At 43.2% G+C, this 25,538-nt stretch overlaps 1 protein-coding gene across 3 annotated transcripts in view; it reads right to left on the bottom strand.

Annotated features, from left to right (window-relative positions):
* The window catches only part of AGL (amylo-alpha-1,6-glucosidase and 4-alpha-glucanotransferase), a 421,834-nt gene that overhangs the window by 339,819 nt on the left and 56,477 nt on the right, over positions 1-25,538 (bottom strand). For all 3 annotated transcript variants that reach the window (XM_078644341.1, XM_078644358.1, XM_078644350.1), the window contains exons 3-6: positions 12,744-12,954; positions 10,240-10,406; positions 9,658-9,861; positions 6,138-6,319 (exon numbers count right to left, since the gene is read on the bottom strand). In XM_078644341.1, coding sequence (XP_078500467.1) covers positions 6,138-6,319; positions 9,658-9,861; positions 10,240-10,406; positions 12,744-12,954 — 764 coding nt within the window. The remainder of the gene's footprint in view (positions 1-6,137; positions 6,320-9,657; positions 9,862-10,239; positions 10,407-12,743; positions 12,955-25,538) is intronic.

The raw sequence follows: 25,538 nt of genomic DNA, 5'->3' as shown, positions 1-25,538 counted from the left end.
GGTACGCTTCAGTCTGAATTTGTTGCCCCCGTTGGCCAGATAGCATGGCGACGTTGCCAGATGGAAAGCACTGCCGCTCTCCTTGTTGGGCCGTGCGGTCCTCTTTAAGATGATGGCCCTCCCGCATTTTTTGTATGCTCTGCAGAATTCCTTCGACCCGGTGCCCCCGTCGTATTTTAATGAGATCGAATCGTTTCAGCGTGGCCTTCTGTGGGAGGGGAGGCCGCGTATAGCATTGTCAAAACTGATGTTACCTTGGTACGACGGGGGAATTGGTCTGCCTAACATCAGAAAGTACTATTGGGCGTCCCAGCTGGCGCCCATCAATCAAGTAATTTATGGTTCGCCGATGGATCCGTGCTTCGCTATGGACCGTGGCCAAGTGCCCGGGGGAGAGTATACCAGAGTGTTGTATGCGAAGTGTGGTCGTTTTCCTTTGGTGGGTCCTCCATCGACGAGGATATGGCACGAGGCCAACAGGGCCCTTAACTGGGCGGGGCGTATAACACTGGCTACTCCTTTGTGGAGCTCGGAGAAGTTGGGGACTCTGTAGAAAACAAAAGGGTTTGACCATTGGGACTTGATTGGAATTGTGTAGGTGTGAGATGTGTGGGGTAAAGATAGGGTGTTGACGTTTGAGGAGTTGCAAGCCAAGTACCAGCTGCATGATACTGAACGGTTTCGTTAACTTCAGATTAGTCATGTTTTACGTGCAGTGGTCCCCCTGGTGAGAAACCTCCGGTAGCCTCCCCGCTTGAGGACTGACAGCTGGACGGTCACATGCCAACCAGAGCAATATCATTGACATACAGTAAACCGATTAATCATACTGAGGATCCCCTGGTGAAGCTTAGGGACCAATGGGTTGCAGATGGATTTGTTCTGGATGAGGTAGATTGGAGGGAGGCTGTGTCATCCCCTAGAATAGTGGCGGTCCCAATGAGGCTCCGATTCGTCCAGCTCAGGATCCTACACCGCTCATACACCACGGGCCCTGGATTGTAGAGGATGGGTTTGGCTGGGTCTGCGGAGTGTCGAAGAGGGTGTGGAAGGCCTGGAACGTTCCTACTTATATTGTGGGAGTGTGAGAAGGTCCGTGAATTTTGGACGAGGATACACTTGAAGATGAGTGAAGTGAATTTTGGACGAGGATACACTTGAAGATGAGTGAAGTGTGGGGTGTGCGGCTCGAGTTGGAGGCGCCCAGATGTTTGCTGAATGTTTGGGAGCCCTCTGACCTTTCGATCCATGGCAAGATTTGGGTCACTCTTGCTTGCGCAATTGCCAAGCGCAATATTGCTCAACTCTGGGGTGCTGTTCAGGCGCCTCGGGTTGGGAGGTGGATGGAGGACCTCGACTGGTGTATGTTCCGGGAGAGGTCTGTGTATGTATCTAGGGGACGGCCTCGCAAGTGGTGTAAGATCTGGGGAGTCTGGAACGCTTATCGTGGGGAGATCTGTATACCACCTGAAATAGATCCTGCCAGTGTGGATTCGGAAGACGCTTAAGCCCACTCTTTATATTTTGCTTTATTTGTCTAATTATGGCGGTCAATGTTCTCTATGTGAATGTCTGCAGTTACTCAAAGCGAGGGTCAGTTTTAAGTTATGTAATGTCTTTTTTTTTGTTTAATAAAAAGATGTTTTAAAAAAAAAATGCCTGGGGAGCACAACTGGCTCCTCCCAGGTGGATCTCTGATTGGCTAAGAAGTTGCCAATCAGAGTCAAGCACCGCCGAAAGATAACAACTACACAAGAACAATTGCGTGTCAAAACAGGTAAAAGAAGCGTTTGTCAGGCTTTAAGTGCAAAATAAGCATGTAGTGCAACTAGATTCTTAAAACCAGCGGCAGCAAAAACAACCATTTCCCCCCATCCGGTTCAACCATCTGCCATCTGTTGCCTCCTAGCTCACAGATGCACCCCCTCCCTCCCTCCCATTATTGCTGCCGTCCTTCCTGGTTTTCTTTACAGTGCTTGCATCACTGCATTCTCTATGATTACGTTGGTTCCGATGTTGCCACTTCACTGAGCTCATGTTAGCTTGTTTAGCTTTTAATAGACCTGTGCCTCCTCACTCGCAGATGCAGAGTGATTGTTGCCATCCTTTCTGGTTTTCTTTGCACTGCTTTCATCACTAGCAACTCTACTGGGCACCGCTGTTTGAGCGCCCACTTCACCTCAATTATGTGAGCCTTTTAACAGCCAACCACAACTGTGTTTGGGAGTTCAGAGGCGAGCAAGCCTTGACCAATGGTTGGGAAGGCACATGCCCCTAGGCTTAAAGTCACCTATGTCCGTTTGCAAGGTCCACAGGCATGGATTCGGACAATACCACACGTCCAGGTCAACAGGGGTCCTTGAAACACCATATTCATACACACCAAGGATTACCAAAGCGAATCACCGCTACCCACCGCTATTCCAGTTAACAAGCCAATGTTTTCTGGGAGTTGCAGGCTTGTTTAAGGGTAATTATAACACTTGGGCTGTCGCATTTGAAAACAGTTATTTGTAAAGGCACATCTAGGACTTGAAAGTTGTTACGTGAATTGGTAACATATAAACACTCACACATATGTAGGGGGGTGGTGCGTGTGTGTGTGGGTTTGAGAGAGCTTCTGTGAGCCCTCACACCAACAATACTAATGAATAGCTGTCCCTCGACTAGCATGCAACGCCACAAATAGCTCTGGGATTTCAAAGTATGCACACAATTAACTATTGCTGGACGCCTTCACACAGGACTAGACATATTATTATTTCGTGTTGCAAGCTCTAGACTCACAAGAACGCCTTGTGCAGCAGTGAGGTAACCCCCTTACCCACATGAAACAGTCTGAAAACATCACATACAATATTAATAGATTTTCGGTTAGCATAAGTTTGTCACCAAGGCACAGTTATTGAAAGTTGAGGCAGGGGGCCCTTAAAGAAGTTATTAATTGTATTTGCGTTAATTCAATTGAGGTGAGACTAAATTACAGAATGCACCGATTTCTCAAATGAAAACATACGATGGTTACAGTGGAGTTCTTGTGAAATGCAGTAGATTTTTGATCCTAGATAAATGCAGGTGGGCAATCATTTGCACTAAGTCCTGTGCCTGCTTCGCGGTCTTCCAGAGCACTTACACCCCCAATAATTTGCACCAGGCCATGTGCCCGCTCTTTCCTGTTCCCCGTGCTATAAAATGGACTAATCCACTATGAACCCCCCTTTAGGCACTCTACTCTGACCCGGTGTCGTGCTGCACTTTAGCGCCACTTTACAAAGTTTGCCAGTAAACGCTACTTTCGTTTTCTCGTTTTTCTTGGAACAACATTGTTTTCCCCGGGTGGGGGAGTGCAGCATTCACTATCAGTGTTTGCTTTTTGCAGGATGTTGTTAATTTTTTTGTTTTTAGCCTGCATATTTCTCTTGCCTCACCTCCCTCATAACCTATTTCGCATTTCCGTTTCCCAGTGACGCGAGGTCATGCCACTGGCAATAGCGCTAGGCAAATACTCGACTGCATAGATAAAACAAAAGTAAACAAGCATTTACAATGCAACGGTTTCGCCTTTGCAAAAGTTAGAGCTATTGGCATTGTAAATTAATTTGTTTTATTTATGTGTTGGTTTTGAAAACAGAGAAATAAATGGCATTGTCATTTACATTGCCAATAGCTTAATCTCTCGCAAATGTGAGACCTATTGTACCCTACTGGACGAGCTCAGCAGACAGCAATTACTTGCAGACGAGTTCTATAACACAACAGTGACACTGCTAAATCCAGCGCTTCACAATAGAAACAGAAATGATACATGAGAAGATTACGAGTGAACAAATCACAAAAGCAGACGTTACAAAATACACGAGGTAGCAAAAGGTACATGACTGGAGGAATATACGAACTCGAAAGTTTCAAACAGGCATCCCGGAGCGGCCACGTCCGCTGGTTGAAGACGGTGGAAGGGAGACACAGGAGAGGGGCATTCCTTAACGGTACAACTGTGAGAGCAGAGGAAGAAGCAAACACATGAGTCGGAGTCTCAGCGACTAAGCGAGCCAAGCCAGCGCGTATCAGATGAAGCGGAGAGAGAGCACAGCCGGGCATGGCCAGCACCAGGTTTTTATCATCCACGTCCTGTGGCCTCATGGAGCAACATCCTCCCTGCCGGCACTCACCTTCGGCGGGAGCAATTGGTCGCACTCAGTGCAGCGCCACTTGTTCCCTCTGTAGTACAACCAGCCCATCAGTAGCTTACTTTGAAGTCGAGGCTCTTCATGCGCTATATACCAAGTTAAAGAACCACACATCATCTCGCTGGGCCATTACAGAGCCATTAAACCGCCCTAGTGCCAATTTCATAAACTCGCGCCACAGAACGTCCGACCTCCCAACCAGAGTAGGCCATCCAGTCCAGGTTTTTCTTTGCAATCAGGAAGGAATTGAAGTCATCGTTATTATAAGGGGATAAGTAGAACTAAAAAAGCCCGAAATGCAATTAAAAAACCCTGTACTGGAGCAGCTGCCCACGCTGCCTAACAGTTATTACAATACCTGTCTGTGTCGGTCAGGACAGTCAAAGAATTGACTATTGCTGACCCTATTCTTAAAGTCAGCGTGGGACCCTTGCTTTGCCTGTTCTGGAAGTATCACATTCACAGCTGAGTCTTGCTGTTCTTGAACTCACAGATCGAGGTTTTGGTTGTTCAGTACTCTGACAAAGTGGTTTCGACCTATGCCGAATCTCACTATCAGAAAAAATGCCTGGAGACAGCTCCATAGTTGTGCTTGCTCTGTACCAGCCCCTCCCCCTTCTTACCTCTCTGGGCACCAGCTGCTGCTCCTCGCCGGGCACCATGTCCACTGCAGGTAGGGTGGCCCACCTGTCCAGAATTTCCTTGTGCGTTATATGAAACTGAAATCTGTTGTGCATTTTCACTCCTTTAAGTGACTGACGTCTTCTGTCCCGTAATTACGGCTAGCAGGGCCAGAGATGAGGGCACCCTCGCAGGTGCTCAAAACCAATCACGAAGACGGACACATATTCTATGCACAGCGAGTAAACCCGATGACGTAGAATTGGTTAAAGAGACGCTTCATAGCATAGGCTAGGGATGTTATTTCCACTCATTGGCTGTTATGTATCAGAACTTGTAAGGAACTTATGGGTTGGGTGGAAAAATGCTTGCCGGTTGTTCATTGGCTATGGTTCTCCGGACGCTACACGTGCACCGGTCTTTCCACCAGCAGAGCATTTGTCTTTTAATCGTATCCAGGTTTTTAAGCCTCTGGATGAACTGGCACCATTGGCTGCTGTAGTTCCTGGAACCGGATGAACGAAATCTAGGACTAACCGCATAGTTTTCGCCCCGTAGGAAGTTACTTGACGGTATGAGACGCGGACAGCCACGCAGGAGCAATGCGTCACAAGTGTGTCACCTGCACCCTGAGTCACTGCCTCCCAAGCGCAGCCGATCGTGGTCCCGCCGCCTTATTCCACCAATGCAAAAGTCTGACTTGTGTACCCAGTCTTTTATGCCACCTAGTTTTCAGGTATGCGTTAAGCCTCTGGGTGTGACGTACAGGGCTGCCCTCGTTGCGCACCACAGCACACACCCCTACAGATTTCGTTTGGAAAGTGTATTTTAACGGTATGGGTTTTTAACTCCCTTCTGTTTAGGGCGGCCAATTGTTCGGGTGTTAACAGAGCACGACAGCAGTCAGGTCCCGGGCCGTGCTGTGATTGGCTGACGTCACGGGGGTGTCCCGGGCCGGCAGCCAATCACAGCCCGGCCCGGGAAATGACGTCACGGGGGTGTCCCGGGCCGGCAGCCAATCGCAGCGCGGCCCGGGACAAAGGGGCGGGGTTTAAAAAAGCCAGAGAAACGCCCCCGAATCGCGTTTTTCCCGAGAAAGCGCGATTGACAGCCTCTGTCTCCCAATGGCTAGCCTCCATTTATGGAGCTAGCCAATGAGAGACAGAGGCGGGTCATCTATCACATATAGAACTCAAGAGGTTTTGCTAGCGCATGCGCACTACGTGCGCACTTGCAGGCAAAACCTAAAAACATTGTAATTTTCAACGCTACGAGCTCAAACATCCACAAATGCGACAAGTCACATAATCTTATCAGATTTGTACTCACATTTAGCTGCTGATCATTCTCAATTAGAGCAGGCACTCCTCGATCTTTGTATTTGCCACTTGCAACATCACAGTTAAAGTGCCACAGGGCCCTGTCCAATACCCAAGCTGGTTTCAGGTGTGGAGAATTTACCAAGTTGTAGCCACACTCTGGATGATCTTGTATCCACTTACTGTTTGAAGCTATTAAAATATAGTAAATGAGTGAATTAAAAAGTATAAGGCAATTTCAATTATAAAACATGTTGCGAAAATATCAACTCTTTCCCAGAATGCGGAGAATGATGAGAAATTAGGCTTATTAAAAAACACCACTAATGATAGACATTTGCCACAGTCCTGTAAGATGATTGAAATGTGTTGTTATTATGATTAAATCCCAAACTGAACCATAGCAGCCTAACTAAATCAGACTTAAAAACCGTTTCTACAAAAATATACTTATTCTCATGGAAATGATATACCAGATCGAGGGTGGAATCCCAGATCCAGTATATGTATATAAACATATATTTTGACAATTTATTAAAAAAACTTTTAGGGATTGCTAAAAAATAAATAAAGAAAAAGTTAAGAAAAGGAATAAAATATGGCCTCGTCTTTTCTCCATGCATACTGTAACCTAGAAGGAAGGAGAGGTCTATGGCACAGGAAAAAAGAGAAGAGCTAAAGGATGTTTGGAAATAGAGGTAGGATGTAAAAGATAATCTAGAAAAAAAACAGAGGGCTGCAACCCCCTCTGGAGTGGGGTGAGAAGAGGAGGAAGGGGTAGGGGTGAAGAGGAGACAGGAAGTGGGTAGGGGGGGTGTTCAGGGTTAAGGCATGGTTTAACAGGAAGTGGGAAGAAATATACCCCGAGAAAAAAAGAAAAAGAAAAGGAAGATGGTTTAAAGGGGAAAAATAATTGTTGGGGATTAAGTAGTGGGGAGGGTTAAAAAATTAAAAAGCAAACTGAGAGAAAACACATTTTGCTAAGAAGGGCATTCTCCAGGTTGGGTACGTCAGCTTGGTGAGAGCCTATATATGTTAAAAAACATTTGAAATATGCCCACGTGCATTTTAAACATGCATATATTTCATTTAGCAAAAACTAAACTTGTAATTCACACACTTCAATTCTTTTGGGATGAAACATGTTTAATTGATTTATCAATGTGGTGGAAAGCAAGCTCACCCAAACTGTTTAGTGAGAAAAGTAATGATGATAGGTACGTTCCTGTTGGTTTAAGTTAATATGTTTACATTACAATGGCGATGTTAAGAAAATGTTCCTGCTAAAGCTAAAAACCGCCGAGGATACACAACAAAATGTCGGCAGACCACTCAATTTGCTGAAGGTTTGGAATAAATTACATATGGTGGCAAGGGAACAAACAAGGTACAAAATCATGGTAAATACAATCCTGGGAAATACCATCAGTCTATATGCACTGGCATGAGCATTTCCATCACACTGGCAATCTACATCTAGCACTACAATAAGTGATTATTTCTTACTTCTTACACTACATAAAAGTATTCACCGTGCCGCCTTATATGGCGACTCAGTAGTAAAAGGTAACTAGAGAAGGCTTGGCCAGAAGAATCGAGTGAGACAAATGTGTCTACTCCACTTCGGACTACTAGTCTCGGGCCCAGTCTAGCTCGAATTTAACCACCTCACCAGCTAATTCTGCACTGGAGTCTGGGGTGACCGCAGGTACCCAGGGACCAGCGACCCTAGCAGCAGATAGAATGAAATGAATGACCTGTGAGCAATGGCTAGAGACTGGCCGGTAATGCCCTTTAAAGTACGTGGGTTTAAGACCCCAAAGAAGCACTGATAATACTTAGGATTTTTGTGTTCTAAATAAAAAATACCTATAAAAGATAAATGGTGGCTGTGATTCCACTCCTTTTCCACTCAACTATTCCAGAATACCACAGGTGCTGGCAAAGATATGTCAATGGTGGAAAATGTGCAGCTGGCTGTTTTTTAGCCTTTTTCCCCCACAGTTTATGGCTAAGCCAAAAGGTATAATTCATTATGATGATAAGTTAAAGCGCCAACAATACTGAAACTGTTTAGATTGGAGTATAATAGTGTCATATTTAGACTTTTTTTCTTATTGTTTTCAAACCCTTAGTGACAGTTTGGACACATATTTAACCATTTGAGTTTAATCATTATGTGCCTCACTTTTCAGAGAGCACTGCACAATCTGCACTTTTTGAAATGTCTCACCTACGGATATTGTGGGGCTGATTCACAAAGGTAAAGTTACACTTTTGTGCAAGTTTACAGTTGCTGTAATAGCTTTACTACTGTTCTGGTATTCACAAACAACGAGTGTAATTTTACTGCTAGCAAAATTACTAGAAGTACAATTAGACTCCTAGTTTGTGAATACCAAAACAGTAGTAAAGTTACTACACCAAGTGTAAACATATACAAAATTGAAACTTAACCTTAGTGAATCAGGCCCTATGAATTAGGCCACGGGCCATGGCCTGAGTCTAACACTCTGTAGTGCGTTTACTACTGTTTTGGTATTCACAAACTACGAGTGTAGTAATTTTACTACTAGCAAATTCATTAGTAGTAAAATTGCACTCGTAGTTTGAGTGCACCAAAAAGTAGTAAAGATACTCCAGCAAGTATAAACTTACACAAACGTTAACCTGTGTGAATGAGGCTCTGAGTGCAATTTTACTACTAGTAATTTCACAAGCGTAATGTCACTAATAGTAGAATTACTTGCAGTAAAATTACACATGTAGTTAGTAAATACCAAAAAGTAGTAAAGTTACTGCAACAAGTGTAAACTTGCACAAAAGTGTACGTTTACCTTTGTGAATCAGGTCCATGGAATTGATATAACCAAAATATATACTCTTTCAACAAATTTGTTTTCCTCTGCTTATGTACACTCATTTCTTTCTATTTTTCACAACGTTTCTTAATTTTTCTTTAAAAGATTTTAGAATTTAGTATCTAATGCTATAAACAGAGTATTTATATGATTGTTGTTTTTAGGAGATATGCCGACGCTCCTGTGGAAACAGGGAAATGAGGTTCTATCAGTCTAGACCGGTACCCTCGATTACGGTTTTCTTTGTGGATGGGGATTTATATCAACAGGTTTCCTCGCTTGTGATTTGAGACAAGCGGTAGCATTCATTAATCCTATTGTGGGTGTCAGACATAGGATTGGAAATAAACTTTACTGGGGGGAGGAGGGGATGTGCTTCTTCAATGCTGGGACACAGTCATTTTACAAAGAGCAAGACTAAATACTCATCCTGCATTTGGAATGCAGGCAAAGGTATTTGTATATTAGGTTTACAGTCAAGTAAAACATGACTTCTATGAGAACCAATCACATATTAAATTCAGTATTTAAAAGAAGTATAGCACAAATGAGGAGAACAGCATAGACAATATAGTTTATACACTTAAACCAAAAAAAAATCAAATCACTTGTATCAAGAGTTAAAAAAACAGTATACAAGTCTTTAACAATATTCAGGTAGGCTCGTACCTGTATGATTGTAAACAACATCTGTTATGCAAAGCATGTTCCATTCTTTCCTCATCTTTTCCACAAGTTTTCCAACGTCACTCCAAGTGTACTTTTTACCAGGTTTAGAGAAGTCAGGATTTAGTTCCAATTGATTGGCCAAGGAGTAGCAAGATCTGGAGTTCCCAAGTGTTTGCAATGGCGTAAAATGGATCATGTTGTAACCTACAGCAAAATGCATCAAAATACAAAATTACACATAATGCAAAAGCTATTAGGATATTTTTTCTTGCAACACACCTTCTCTCCATGAGCAGTATTTTCCATAAGCTACTGCTTTGTTACTGCTTCACTCACTTCGACAAACAACAAACTCAAAAAAAGTACTAAAGGAAGCCGCTCGGCACAAGGAACATTATTCATATGGTCCAAGGAATGCTTGTGCATTTCCTTACTTTTCGGGTCTTAAAATTATTAAATGTTTTGATCAAAACTTAAACTTACAAATTATAGAAAAATCTACCTCACAGGACGGAATAAATTATCAGGCTATATTGATAGTTCAAATAAAAATATGATTAGATTTTAGCAGAGAAAGGTCACCTGATTCTTTTGCAACTTTAAGTCTGTCTTCCCATTCATCAAAGGGTCCCAGGCACTTGGATAGGAACGTCTGAAGTGTAACACAGTCCAAATGTAGTACATGATTATCAGCTCCAACGCGCAAAACAGGATCCACAACTATATATCCACCACCACTCTTATCATTCCTAAAAATACAATAAAGAGTTTGGATTCCACAAAATTACAAGCAAACAGAAGTCTACAAATATGGCTATATGATGCAAACATTAGAAAAGCACCTTTCAGAAATAATTTGATGAAAACAACTCATTTTATTCCTCAGATGCCAAATTCATTCTTTAAAGCAGAAGTTGGATACTCAAGTTGAACAGAGATCAAAACCAAAAATGGTCCATAATTGACTTCTTACATAAGGAGTTTCGCAAAGGACAGCAGGCTGTATTGTGATGGTGTCAGCCTTAGATGGTATGTTGAAAGACATAGTGCCTGATCCTCAAAATACTTTGCATTTGCAAAGCTGCTGCCCAAGTGAAACTACCATTGTGAATACAAAGTCTAAATTTGCAATATGCATAAATGATTCCTAATAGAGTCCAAATGAAAGTATTGTGATGCCTTGCGAGTTGCAATAAAAAGAGAATAACAAAGGAGCCTTCCATGTCTTCTTGAGATATGCAAGGGAATGCACAAATGGTTTGGGACAGGTTTTGCTTTTAAGCATGCAATGACATTGTAAGCTGTCAGAATTAGAGAGCTTACACTGTGCTGGTTCATGCAGCAGACATTGGTCCCAAGAATGCCCTACCACATGTTGCATTCAAAATACGTCACTGTTTGTGGCATTGTGACACTGTCTTTTAAGGAACAGGGCTCACCATGCTGTCACATTGCGAATATGAATGTTAAGATGGAGGTCTGCTATCCGTTGTAGGTCTCCATATCTACATTTGCTACCTTTCAAAAGGAGTATGAATTTAATATTAGTCAAGAAGTTGTTAGATAGGGAGGTTTAGTGAAACAAACCTTTGTGGTGAAAGGGCCCACACCATTGAAAGAGAGAATGGTTTCAATGTAGAGTAAAAACCAAGCTACAAACAGCGTCTGTTGTGCATCAGGCCAACTCTAATTGGCTCGACTTTATGTTTAACGAGTCCTGGTTATTCATGTTTTAGAAAAAATTTACCTTGGTTACCTGAAAGACGTGTGGTTGGTTGGCACGGCATGTGCACTAGAGTTGGCCCCACAGTGGGTTGAATACATGAACCTGTAATCAGCCACAGATAACTACAGCCAAAGAAATGTGCCATGGCTTGTAGCCAAGTGTGCTTGAACTACACGCCAGACCCCGTGGTGAACTCCCTAGACCCTAGGGCCTAGAGCATACAGATAGAAGCTGTCTGCAGTGGGGGTTGGTGTTGCATGGGAAGTCAAGGGCGGAGCTTTGCCACATTTCTATGCCCGCTGTGCACGCCTATGACCCGGGCAACTTTTTGGGGACTTTGTAGTCCATGCTGTGCAGAAACCTGTGAGGCGTTCCCATTGCGGTGCCTTTTTGAAAGGCAGCGCCGCCTTTGAAAAAGGCACCGCCGCGGGAACAGCCTGTCCGCCAGACCACAAAATTACTTGTAATCTGGCAGGCGGGTGGCAGTGATTTTTGGCAGGGCGGGGTCGGTCTACCTGCCCCCACACTGCCAAAAGTCGTAATCAAGCCCAAAGTCTACCAGGAACCAAGCAATGCTAAATATTATGTTTGCTTTCAGTCTACCAGGATTTCAAACAATGTAAAAGAATATTTTCTTTTTGTCTAGACATATTCTCTTACTTGAACATCGAAGGAAAACGTTTGAAGCACACGTTCTACTTAGCACAATTCCTGCCACTAAAAATATGGTGTACCTTTTTAACCTTTCCCAGGAAACTATAAGGTACAATGTAATTCACTTCTGTAGCATGTGACCATCTGATGCAACCCTCCATTTTGTTTTAAACAATTCTCACTTTATGAAAGACAAAACACCCATTGTCTGTTGTAACAACCGTCTTTACTCTGGAAGCCTGTAAAATTAGTTCAGAATTTCTAAAACTATCCGGAATCCAACACACTGCTTTATTTTGTCTTCGCCCTCGTAAAACTGCACTGGTGCGCCCAAAACGACTCCTATATTTGGGAACGTCTGCGAAGTTTTCGACGTTGTGACGTTACCTCATCTGGAGCGCATGATAAAAGTATGTACTGCAATTATCTCAAATGTTAAAAAACCCTTAGGTTTTTACCTGGAATCATGTCTCCTATAAGTTGTTTGTCTAGGCTTGGGATTCAGTCTTACGATGACTTACAAGGTTCTACGAAGACTCAGAAAATCCCGATCTAACATCTCGACCCTCATTATTAATTAGAGCATCAACACAAGTAAAAAAGAATTTGTCACACTACAATTAACCTAATGCCCTCACTGTTAAAACATTGGCATGCCACGATATTGATTGTTACATTAATACTAAAAAGTGGAAAACAAACTTACCCCTGATCGAAATAGTACTGGAATGATCCGGCAATCTTGAGATCAAGCCGACAATGCTTGTCCGAGTCATCTTCCCTTTCTGTTGGATTGTGCCAATGTAGTGATCGAAATTTATGACGATTAAATGATTCACCTTGAGCTGGGTAGTTGGTAAAAACAGTAATTTCTTTTCCTTGTAAAGTTGGACCAAGGCGGAATTGCAGCTCAAAACCTTAAAGAAGGAAAACACAATTTTTGAAAAACAAATAGCATTTTCACCCCAACGAAATTTGCACGCTTCATATAATACCGAACATGCATCTAGAAGTATTTTTTGTTGCACAAAATATTCAATATTCAAATTGATTATTCAAATATTCAATTTAAAAATAGAAATTACCATCATGCTATAATATTGGCTATCAATCTAGAAAGCATTATGCCATTGCTTCAGAGCCTAAGGTGAGAGAGACCTCATGAGAAGGTTGAAGTGCAATCATCTCAATCTTAATGGCCGCTAAAATGTTCATAAGTTGTATGGATAAGTACAACATTATTTTTGTGATCAGTAGTAGTGTAGGAAATTCATTCTGATGATTTAGTGTTAGAAACATAATTCAACCGTCGGCGTAGCCTAATGTACTTTATAAGCACTGGTGCTTGACATGTGTTGTTGTGTGACAATATAAGTATCTTGAAAAGAACTAACACATGAGTTGTAGCCAAGATGTGTGAGTGACCTTCTGATTTAGCAGTGGAACATTATTACAGACTCATTGGAAAGCAAGCCTTTATTACCATTTAAAGTCCTCATCATGAGCATTCAATTCATTGGTTAATAGACTTCATGTTCCAATTTAGTGTTATGTAATCAGTTGTGTATCGTTGGTGAAGGCCAGTTATCTCGGTGATAGTGCCCATCCACCAAGACACCAATGGTATTAAAACATGCAAGTGGAAGCGTGAGAGAAATGCACAAAAGAAAATGTGATACAGTCTCTCCCTGTTGTGGTTCCAGTGGTAGTATATTGTCGTCTGTTTGAGGATGGGCCACCCCCCCCCCACCACATCGCCCCTCCCCCACCCCAGCATGACCAAGCTGGATGCCCTGCACAAAGTTTGAGGAAAAATGTAACACATTTTCCCAGAACAACAAGCTCAGACAAAAACAGAACGAATGGTCAGTATTCAGGTCCCAGCTGACGGTAAAGAAAACGCAAGACATCTGTATTCCTCCAAGCGGTTTAATCATAGCTTCTTTCCTCAGACTATTCCTTGACCAACTCAAGACAACAGTCTACTCTTAACTCAATCTTACTACGTCAGAATAGCACTTTCAGGAACAACATGAAAGGCCAGTCACTTCAGTCAATCACATAGGGGAGTCACTTCCGACAATGACCTTTATTAATCCTTTTAGCGGATTTGGAGGGGCTGTGACATCCATCCAATGCCGACACAGCAACTGATGACATCATTTACATTAACTGTTTCCTTCACATGTCCCATGCTGGATCCCTGGCTTTACTAGCACATGACTTTTCAACATCCAGCTTCCAAACCGCAGCCCAATAGATAATAAAGAAAATATTCACTTGACTGGCAAACCTTGCAAATTCCTAAATGCTAGAAAATGAAATATCTCTCTCCAGTGATTTGCAACTTATCACCAACTCATCAATATCTCTTGCTACCGATATGCTACCACTGCTGTGGTGAAGCAAGGGTGCCAACAGCCCTGATGCAAGCAAGGAAAATGGGTCATTGTCTGCTGTTCATATAGTAAAATAGAGCCATACTTGGGGTGCAGTGGGCTCCTAAAGCCCCTGGGACTCTGTGCCACTGCACCGACCGAACCACGAATAGCTGTGCCATGTACAATTGTAGAATGAGATGCCTGCGAATATGGTGCCTATATAAAACAAAATGATCTGTATTGCGCAGCAGCTAGTGTTCACTGTCAAATTAAAAAACTGACAACATTGATTCTCACTGGAAAAGGAGCAAGACATAAGTGTTTCAGAAGAATTGATAGAACTGCGTGTTTGCTTTGGACATAATATTGATGCAACATCACTTGCAGTTCATTTTTGATCCTATGTTGCTTACTAAACACATTTGTGAAAAGGCTTCAATAGTTCCTTTCCAGATGAAGGTAAAGAAGCTGCTCAGGGCACCGACATATTATTTTCTAAATATACTCTTCATGGGTTTCATAATGGATAGCTGTATGCTCTGTTCATGGAATCTGCCCTTACAGTGAAAATTAAAACCAAATAAAAACAGTAATCATAAATAGAAACAAAAATTACCATGAAAAAGGTTTGACCACTTATGCTTTTTTGGTCAATATGGACACTCCCTTAATTACATCCCGTGCTCAAGTGATTTTGGAGTTGAACAAGTATACCTTCTGACACTACACACCGATTCCATTGCTCCCTTAATAACTTTGCCCAAATTGGTCCCTTATTCATATTTCACTCCAACAAATATGAAGCAAACGTTTTGGGAAAGAGTGTTAGGGGAAAGCTTTTCGTTGAACACTTTTTGATGTAATCCTAACTTCTTACCCTGTCAATATGCATACAGCCTGGATAAGGAAAAGTGGTGAAGCTTCCGTAACATGAAAGTACTTGCCAGTGGACTATGTAAAGCCATAACTCCTTTGTCCACTGGTCAACACAATATCTAAAATATCTGTTAGAGCCCATGGGGGAAAGAAGAAGGCATGAGGAGGCTTTACTACTGATTGACAAGGGCACAACATATTTTCCAAAAGACCAGTCATATTCTTACCCTGCATGCAGATTACTCTTTAGTAACATAGCTGGAGAGTGGACCTGTATGGAGTTTACAACAATTGAAATTAACTGCAGTGTCACAGGTTAGGTTTGTAAAAAATGAATTTGAAAACTGGAGATTTCCCCTTACACGTTGTTGTAATGTGTGTAAATAGAGCGCAAAACACTTTTTGGGCAAAGCAATTATCGAACATTAATCATTCATTTCGAGCGTCACTTTGACGACGTCCATTTACTGGCCGGCCATTAATTTTTTTTTTCAGAACAGATTTTATTTCGTTGAAATAGCATATAATCAGGTCACCGTCCCCTATGTATCAGGGGTCCAATGAACAAGCAGGCAATCAATAAACAACAGCAGTGCAATCAACATTTTCAAAGGAAAGGATCCCCACCAACTCCCCCCTCCCTACTCCCACCCTGGCCCTCCCCTCCCGGATCCCCCCCCCCGGCACAGTGTTCGTATGATTCAAAGCATTAGTTCTTGGAGTCGCAATCAGTGTGTTGGCCCCTTCACTCAGAGTCAATCGGTAAGTGGTCCACATCGGAGTCCCGCTGCACTGGCGGTTCCAGCCAGAGCCCTCTATATTCAGCCCAGCGCTGCCATATTTTAAAGTGCTTTCGGGGGCACCCCCTGGCCTCAAAGACCGGACGTTCCAGCCCCATGGTAAAGTCCAACCCTCTCTTCCACACCTCTAGTACAGGAGCCCGGGGGTCTTTCCAGGCACGAGCCACATCCCGTTTGGCTACTGTAAGGCCCAGGAGTAGTAGATGGCGTTTGTAGCCGGCCATTAATTTTATTTAAAATTAGTACAATACATAATTGAATGACGCTCCTTTTGAAACATTAACTTTTAGGAATAGGTTACATTTTGATAGTATAAAAACATAAATCGTCTACTAATGCAAAGAAAATGGTTAGCAAAACCTACAAAGCTGCACAACTCTCACCATATTTTCCTCTAAAAATACAATGTCTTTGTGACATCATAGGGCCACCACGAGCAACAAGAAGGACGTTCTGTTGGCATTACCATTTGCACCCTCTACAGAGAGCATCTATGCACACCAATCCATTCATATGAAGCATGCTCAACCTACAATGAACCCAAATACCATTCAGCAAGGGGGAAGAGGGAATGTCACTTCAAGCGGGAGGGAAAGTCACTTCACTATTAATCTGAAGTAGGCAAGCAGAAAATGTGAAGCGTAAGGTCACTTCTTGGCCACTGCCCCACAGTACTAATACAACAGCTTACTGCCAGTGTTGTTGAACTTCATCTGCGCCAACATTAAAGATCCAACAAGTTCCAAGAATGATATGCTCCTCACAGCCCATGCAAAACACCAAACACAGTGGGTCAATAGAAAGTACTAAACTTCTGAAGGTAACACAAATGTACAGCCTACCTCTTCTCAAATAATAAATAGGTGAGCGCAAGTTAGCCTACTCTTAACTCTAACATAGCCAGCTCTTTAAGAAATATCTTCAAGATAATGTGGGGAGCACAGAACAGAAAACTGTTCAATCACTTATTCAAATATTGCATTAATATCAAATCCTGAATATCTACTACCAACATGCTATCAGGGTAAAGTATATGCAGGTATACATAGATGTATTATTCTTAACTCCACAGCAATATACCTTGACGCTAAATTTAATGCCAAGCTAGAATGCTAAATCTATAGTTGCCTGTATATACGTATCTTGACGATCTGCTGGCAGTCGATATTTTAGACACAAGATTTTTGCAGGTCATTAATAAAAACTAAATATTCTGACATTTAACTGAAATAACATAACAACGGAGTGCTATGCTTTTGGGGTAGAAAGACGTTTTTGGAAGGGTAAGTGTGCTCTTTTTGCTGTCCCCCTCCGGCTGAAGCCGTACACAGGCTTTGCAGACAGCCTGTCTGCCTCCCAGGCAAACGTTTCGCAGCGTTTTATAAACGTATGAACAATATGGAGGCACAGGCGGAGAGAGACAGCATGACAACCGAAGCAGTTGGGAGAGGGATTAGCTGCTGCACTTGTTGCATATGCTGTCCTCTGCGCTCATGCCTGGGTTTTTATGACCTATTTTTTACGATTTATCTGCAGCCCGAAATAATGTGGGGGCTGTGGGGAGGGAAGTGGATGATGCAGGACAATGAATGAGCAGACAGCTGAAGGCAGACAGAGATGGCTGCTGAAATACAGATACAGACCAAGGTTTCCGCTAAAAGACACTGCACTAGATTAATGTTTGTAGAATTTTAGGTGGATGCTCCAAGTACTAAAAGTTACGGCGATATGAAAGACAGCTTGCATGTAGTATGACCGTGAGGTATGCGACTTATTACAGTGCACAACCTTAGAATGCATGTTATTATGAGAACAGGAGCACCATACAAAAGTATAACAGGAAAGGGGAAATGTACCAAGTGAAGGCAAGGAGTACTGAATCTCAGAGAAAGGCGAAGAAAGTTCAGAGGGTACATGGGGGCTAGCAGCATCGGAAAGGAGAAAAGTTACATTGCTATTGTTATTACAACTTTGCACAAAAATGTCCATTGCTAATGGATTGAAATATTAAGGCTGCATGACAGCCTTTGGCAATATATTTAGAAAGCAAAATCAGACTTGGAAATCATGTAAAAGGCCCAGACTATGATCACAGAAGAGGCTTAGAACACCGAGAAGGTGGAAATTACATTTTGTGGACTGGGCAGCAGCGTCTTCGCAGTTCATGGGTAACCTGAAATGGAAATGTAAGTGCATCGTATGGGCCAATCAGGCAAAGATGATAAACTCTAAAAACACTGAATATCAGATTCAGCGATTGAATCAGTATGTTCTGTTAGTGAGCACCACTAATGGATCTACAACTCCTCTGCACAGGCGCAAACCCCCTACGGTAAGAAAACAAGCCAATTACAAACTGCAGCTGTATGCTAATGTCCTAGCCGTACTCCCAAGAGCTGGTGTTTCTCAGACATTACACCATCGAAATGCAGAAGAGACCAACGTGGATGTAGATGACCACGTGTGATAAAACATCTACTTTCAGTACCGGTTGTGTTCCATTTAATTGAAAACAGAAATGTCCCACACAATTACCACTAAGTTGGTAAGAAGTGGAATAATGAAACCAGGTTTGTTGTTGTTATTTAGCAATACCAATCACACAGATATGAATGGAACAGAAAATCACATTACTAGACATAGGCCAACCATTATAGTCATTTAGTAACCGGCAAATAAACCAATATAGCACACATAACACTTAAATTCTAGTCAGAATTAGAAAAAGAAAGCCAGAAAATTGTTTTTGGGAAAAATATATATCATTTGTATATTTATTCAAGTGTTTACAATTTATCACAATCATAACAAATCATTAAAAAAATACACATTAAGTATATTATACATTTCATTAAAAAGCATAAAAAGTCACCAAAGTAAACAAAACAAACTTTTTATATATTTTATATTTTAAATATATTCATTCATTCATTCATTATTCCACTTCTTACCAACTTAGTGGTAATTGTGTGGGACATTTCTGTTTTACAACATATCTCCCCTGTCCCAAATTTGATAGATAAGGGGGCCTCCTTTTACTTTTCATGATTCCATTTAATTGAGACCGCAGCTATTCTTTTGTTTCATAGACGTCTGTTATTCTAATGCTTTCTTCTTTTAGATGTAAACATGTATACTTCTTATAAACTTCGTCTCTCTGCAAAAAAAATAAACTCCCAGTGGGAAGAACCAAATTACCCTCCAAAGAAAACAGAAGTGTTGTCTACCACTTAAGGCCTTATTTTCTAGTTGCTCCTGCCAGCCATCTGGAGTTCTTTCTGTCAGTGCCTAGAGGCTTAAGGGGCAAAGGTCGATAAAAAAAGTACAAACTTCCTGTAACAATAATTCTGGTGGATAATACATCTACCTGCAGAGTCCTCACCTTTTGAATACCCCTTTAGGTATCAGACTGGTCCGGAAAACCATTGATAGGGGAAGCCAGCTCGGTATGCTGATGGTAATGACACCCCGTGACATTACTGACCCCATAAAGTGCCTCAACTGTCACACCAAGTTAGGTTTCCCATCCATTTTTCTCGTGCCGCCAGAGCAGCAGGGTCAGAATGACAACACATAAGATATTAGTGCAACAACAGGAAATTAGAACCTTATTATGTTGGTCCATACCCATTCATCAAACAGGGAGGTGGAAAGGACTGGTGATGACTCTGCAAGTGGAAATGGTATCCACCAGAAATATGATTACTGAATGTCAGTACATTTTTCTTCTGATGGATAGTTCTACCTGCAGATTCCTCACCTCTTGAATAGAATCCCAAGCAATGCTCACCTGCGGGACGGAGTGGCTTGATGGATGCATATACCAGAAGGGCATGTAGCCCAGATCAAGCAAAATGCCCATCTTTCCTCACCTCCAAATCCAGACAATACTCCTTGGCAAAGGTGTGAATGGATGACTCAGTGTTGATGTTATTTACAGGAACATCCCTAGCCAATGCAGCTGTTGAGCACTTGGTTCTTGTGGTGTGTGCACCGATGCCCTCCTTTTTTAACCATGGCATAGCATATTTTAATGCACAATATATTCCACCTTGTGCAATAAAAATGTTTTACTTACTTACTTCCACCTAGATAAGGTAACCCCGGAGCAAACAGATTTGGTGAAGTAACGGCAGGTAGATAGGATTACATTCACCACATCATCAGGCAAATGGAAGGCAGTAAAGTGTCCCGCTGAATCTCCATGCATGAAGAAATAAGCTCAGGACATTCGGTGGAGGACATGCCCCTCCGATTGGGAGAGAAGATCCACCCATAGAGGAGGTTAAAGTGGGGGACATAGTGAGAGGTGCTGAGGGTCTGTGCACCACACCCTTCAAGGCAAATCCAAAGTCACTAAGATGACTAGGGCTCGGTCTTGACAGATCTTCCTCAGAACTTGAAGAATCAAAGGGATAGGAGGGAACACAAAGGGAAGACGAAATGTCCACTTCAACCAGAACAAGCCCCCTACAGCTCCTTGAACCGGATGCTGGAGGGCACAGAGCTTTGGCCAATGTGAAATGGAATGGTTGGCATAGAGATCGAAGATGCTCTTCACAACCTCAGGGAGGAGACGCTACTCATGGTCGGCAAGATGATGCCAACTCAGGTAGTCGGTTCTGATGTTCAGCGAGTCCATCAGTGATTCGTCACCCACCACATTCCGTAGTTGTGCACAGAAAGCAAGAACCTTAGAGCTTCTCAACAGAGAACCCTACTCCTTCCTACTTTCTTACGTACAACATATCAGTCATATTGTCCCGAAGATCTAGACTGACTGACCACAAAAGGAAGAATGTCTTTAGCACAAGACGAACCAGCCTCAGTTTGAGCAGACTGATGCAGAAACTCTGCTCTTCTGCAGAACAGAGGCCTGTGATCTCTAGTTATTCCAGGTAGGCCCACCACCCTATAGTGGAGGCTTCTGTTACTACTGTGGCCATGGATGGAGAAGGTTGGAAGGACAACCCCCTGGAAAGGTTCTCTTACACACACCGCCAGGCAAGCTCCACCTCAATATCCCCACAAACCACAAATTGAGTCTGCAAGGTCGTGTTGGAATCACTGCTTGCAGAGGGACCACTGGAAAGCCCTTATATGCCAGCATGCATGTGTAAATAGGAGGATGCAGGGAGCTAGTAGACAGATTAGGTATGGATACAGAAATTGGAATCCAAGCACCTTCCAGGAAGTGCTGTAGCAAAAGATGAATGCCCTGTATCCTCTGCCTAAACGGAAAAGCTGAGCCCAAGGAGGTATCCATTACTGCCCTATGAGCAGGAGATGTTGAGAGGGCTCCAGATGAGATTTGGGCACGATGATGGAAAAACCCTGGTCGTGCAGTAAGGATGCTATCTACTGCATGTGGGACTGCGCTATCTATGGAGTACAGGCCTTCAGAAGCGATGCCAGGTAGAGAAAAACTTGAATCAGCGACCACCTTCAGCGGTGCAATGTCAAGACTCAATACGGAATCCACGAATGGTAAACACATAGAAGGGCCCAAGGACTCCTAGTCCAGAAATACATATTTTAAGAGATGAGACATCAATGTAGTGATGCATAGAAATAATCACGGCCAAGAGACCCAGTCCAATTCTTTCGATTTTGGGCTCCACCACTTCCTCCTTTGTAAGAGGCGTAATCAATTAAGGCGATACTGCCACACACACTGATTATTTCTATTGCATTTGAGTTGGTGGCAGATCATCCACCAACTGTTCAGGTGTATTTATTTCCATGCCATGTCTCTTTTTGAAAATGGCAGTCCACGCACCTTCAAATTCAAGAACTGGAATGCATAGTAGATGAAACTGCAGAAAGTCGTAGTTCTCATTTGTCTGAAAAAAAGGTGTCAAACATGTTTGCCTAGCAATATTGTAGGTCTAACAAAATATCAGGATTGCTAAGACCTCGAGCTCTGCTGAGTAGACCCTTTTTTTTTACGAATTTCTTAATTGGTATTAGCACAAGTAGAAAAAGAAATAAAAAACATAATAGTGACAATTCTGATGTGCCCCTTACAAACGATACCACATTAAACAGAATAACAAATGTGAGCAGTGTAGTCACAATAGCCTACACATGTCGCACCCCCAACCTCAGGTGTGGCAGCATGTCATAATGAAGAAGGCCCCTGCAAGGACATGGGTTGCAGCATGGTGTATCGTGGCAATAGTTCCTGTGAGACCGACAACATGATTGGAAAGGGCACCCAGGAATGTGTGCACGCCAGTACAGGCTGATTGGCACGTGGAGATATAGGAAGATTCTGCAGGCCAGGATGAGTGGTTGTTCTAGACCAGGGCATGGATTCTGGGGTGCCGTCAAGACCCCCGACGAGACCCACACCCCACTGTTGTAAGGGGCAATGTTGGTGTGGCTATATTACCTAAACTATCTGTGGAGTCTGCAGAGGGGCATGGTCCCGCCATCTCTGGGATGACTCATTGTATGAGTTGTAGGATAGTACATAAGGACAAAGGGTAGGGTTCAGGGTGGACATGCATCATTGTTTGCCTCTAAGTTTCTGCTGTAGGTATCCCAGCATCCACCTCCAGCATTCCCCCTCCACGTGTACATGCCACTGCGAGGACGTCCAGCTCAGCTTTTGTCCATCTGAGCAATGTGGAGAGCCAACCTAGTATATCGGGGGTTGTATGAGCATTCCAGGACATTGTGATTTGCCGTTTGAAGAGTATAATGGCTAGATCAAGGAATCTATGAAAGTACTTATCTCCCTTAATCTTGGGTCTAAGACTGAGTAGGCATGATTCCAGCAAGGGAAAGACCAAGTGCTCCCCGAAAGAGGCAGGAATTCTCTGACTTCCTCCAGGCCTGCTGTATCAGCAGGCACTCCCAGACCATGTGGTAAAAAAAAACCTTCCTCATATGCTCTACATCTGAGGCATGCAGGCTATGCCGTAGGAAACACGCGCTTGATGCATTTCGGTGTGAGATGTGCCTGATGCAAATAGTTAAATTGCATGCAACGGGAGCATGGATTACTTGAAACCTCCTTTACAACTTGTAATGCCCGGATCGAGAGACTGCGAATTGCGTCTCGAGGTCCACCATCCATCGGTCTTTAACTCTGTCATCCAACTCACCGTGGGACGAGCACAACGCAACATAAAGGGCTGTAATCATTTTTTGTGTGCTTTGGTGTAGCAGGATTGCGTGCTGGGGTGATGTTGTGTAGTGATTGCATGATGTACGGCGGGATACATCAGGAAATGGAGTGCCACAAAGTTATAAGTATCCATAATCTCTGCCTCTCTCCAAGAGGACTTGTCATGGTGTTGGGTCACCTCCTGGAGTGCCAGCAACTGCCAAACGGCGATCAGTGGAGAGTATGGGGCCCGTTTCCTTGCTTGTGTGCATGCCAGCAATGATGTACTAGCTTGATTTGATGTGTCTCATGAGGCGGACGAGCCCAGGGGCCCGACAGCCACATATATATGTGTGTGTCTACCCGAGGAGTCTGTGGATGGTTGCTCTCCCAGGTCATGGGTCTGACCCCAGCCAGCGCATCGGCCACTGCAGCTGCTTCATTAAAAAAAAAATTCAACAAATTGTATTCCTTTTCCACATAGTGACAAATAATACAGTTGTACAGCAGATTCAGAGAAGTAATCATAAAATCGAAACTATATGGCAATGTTCATCAGAGTAATTCTATGGTCCTTTAAATCCGGTCAACATTTGTTCTTGCCCTCTTGCTGAAACCATTATTGCCATCCCCGCTTGGATAGCAGAAAGATCACATTGTGGGAAAAACTTTTTTCTTGTAACTAATAAACTTTGAAAGAACCCCCTGCCAGCACCGCCCTCCCCCACCCCCGCTGACGGTACCTGAAGTAAATTAAGTGCTAAACAAAGTTACGGAAAAAAAGGAAAAAAAACGGCAAGACATCCTAATTATACAGTAGAACGTCCAAAGGGCAGCATTGCTGCTATACGACTTCTCTTAATAGGAACCCCCAGGCACAGAAATACAGGAAGCTCCACTATGTGCATTTTCCATATGTAGCTGATAGTTTATGTGATCCCTCGGCCACCTTAAAGGATTCCAATATAGCATCCCATTCCATAGATATGGGATTTTTCCGTAGACCCCTTTTTTCTTCAGCACGGATGGCCACACTTTCCGCCCGTCCCCATTTATCTGTCTCGTCCCTCCCAGTCTGGAATCTGGGGGCAATTAGGGATTTCCACTTCCTAGTTATGCCTCGTTTGGCTAACAACAAGGCCAGATCCATGCATTTTGCATGAACTTCGCGACCGTTCCACATTTTATACAATCCAAGGATATAAGCTTCTGTCCTTCGGTGCCCCACGTCACCCAGTGTCTCTATCAGTATTTGTGATATCTCCTACTAGTACCTCCACAATTTTCTGCAGCGCCATAACATGTGTAGCAAGTCGGCATCTTGGTCGGAACATCTAGGACATAGGGCATTAGCACAAGTCTACATAGTGTTAATGATGTGTGGCGTTTGATAAGCGCGCTGTGTAACCATATTGAATACATTTAAAATGAGTGTTAAGGGAGAAGTGCTTCGGGTATTCCAATATAGTCGCCCATTCCCTGCCCGATAAAGGACGAGCAAGGTCTCGGTCCCATTTTCCTCGCACAGCAACCAGGGGGGAAGGTTGGTGCATGCGTATTCCACGATACAACCAACAGGTAAGATGGCTACCTGTTCCCATAAGATACACCAGGTGGACTAGTTAATTTTTAGGGGGTTCCGTCCCCTGGGGGGTCAACTTTTTCTTGACATAGGCTGTTAAGCTAGCGTGTGTCAAAAACAGTACATTTGATACTCCCCGTTCATTAACAAAATCAGTATGCGACAGTAACGTTCCACCCCCAAACAAATCGCCCACTGTGTCCACCCCAACTTGTGCCCAACTATCCAGCTGTCGTGTTGTTAATGTCCCTATGTTCGTGGGGATACCCAATAATGGGATATTGTATGCATATGCAGGGGCATCTGCCGAGTATCGGCGCGCCCTTTTCCAGTAATCCAGTGCTGTCCTAAGCAGTATGTTAGATGTAGAGGGAGGCTCACAGTCAAGCACAGCAAGCGGTGTAGTCTGCCCTGTGCTAACATTTGTGTTGTGTATGCAATTTCACCTACATTTCGGCCAGCCAGCCAATAAGAGAACCATTGAATCTGCGCAGCCAGACAGTAAGCATAGAAGTCAGGCGCTCCCACGTTCGACGGGAGTTGCAAATTTTTCAAGCTCAGCCGACGTCGGCCTGTACCCCAACTTAAACTAATCAGTAGTGTATTTATAGTTTGAAAGATAGAGGCTGGAAACCTTACTGGTAAATTAGAAAAGAGATATAGCAGCCACAGCAGTACCACGATCTTGGAGATCGTGAGTCTGTCTGCAACCGAGATGGGCAGGGACATCCAGAATGCAACCTGCGAC

This window comes from Lissotriton helveticus, chromosome 1_1 (assembly GCF_964261635.1).
Source record: "Lissotriton helveticus chromosome 1_1, aLisHel1.1, whole genome shotgun sequence".
Lineage (NCBI taxonomy): Eukaryota > Metazoa > Chordata > Amphibia > Caudata > Salamandridae > Lissotriton > Lissotriton helveticus.
This window is presented reverse-complemented; position numbering and strand designations above follow the sequence as displayed.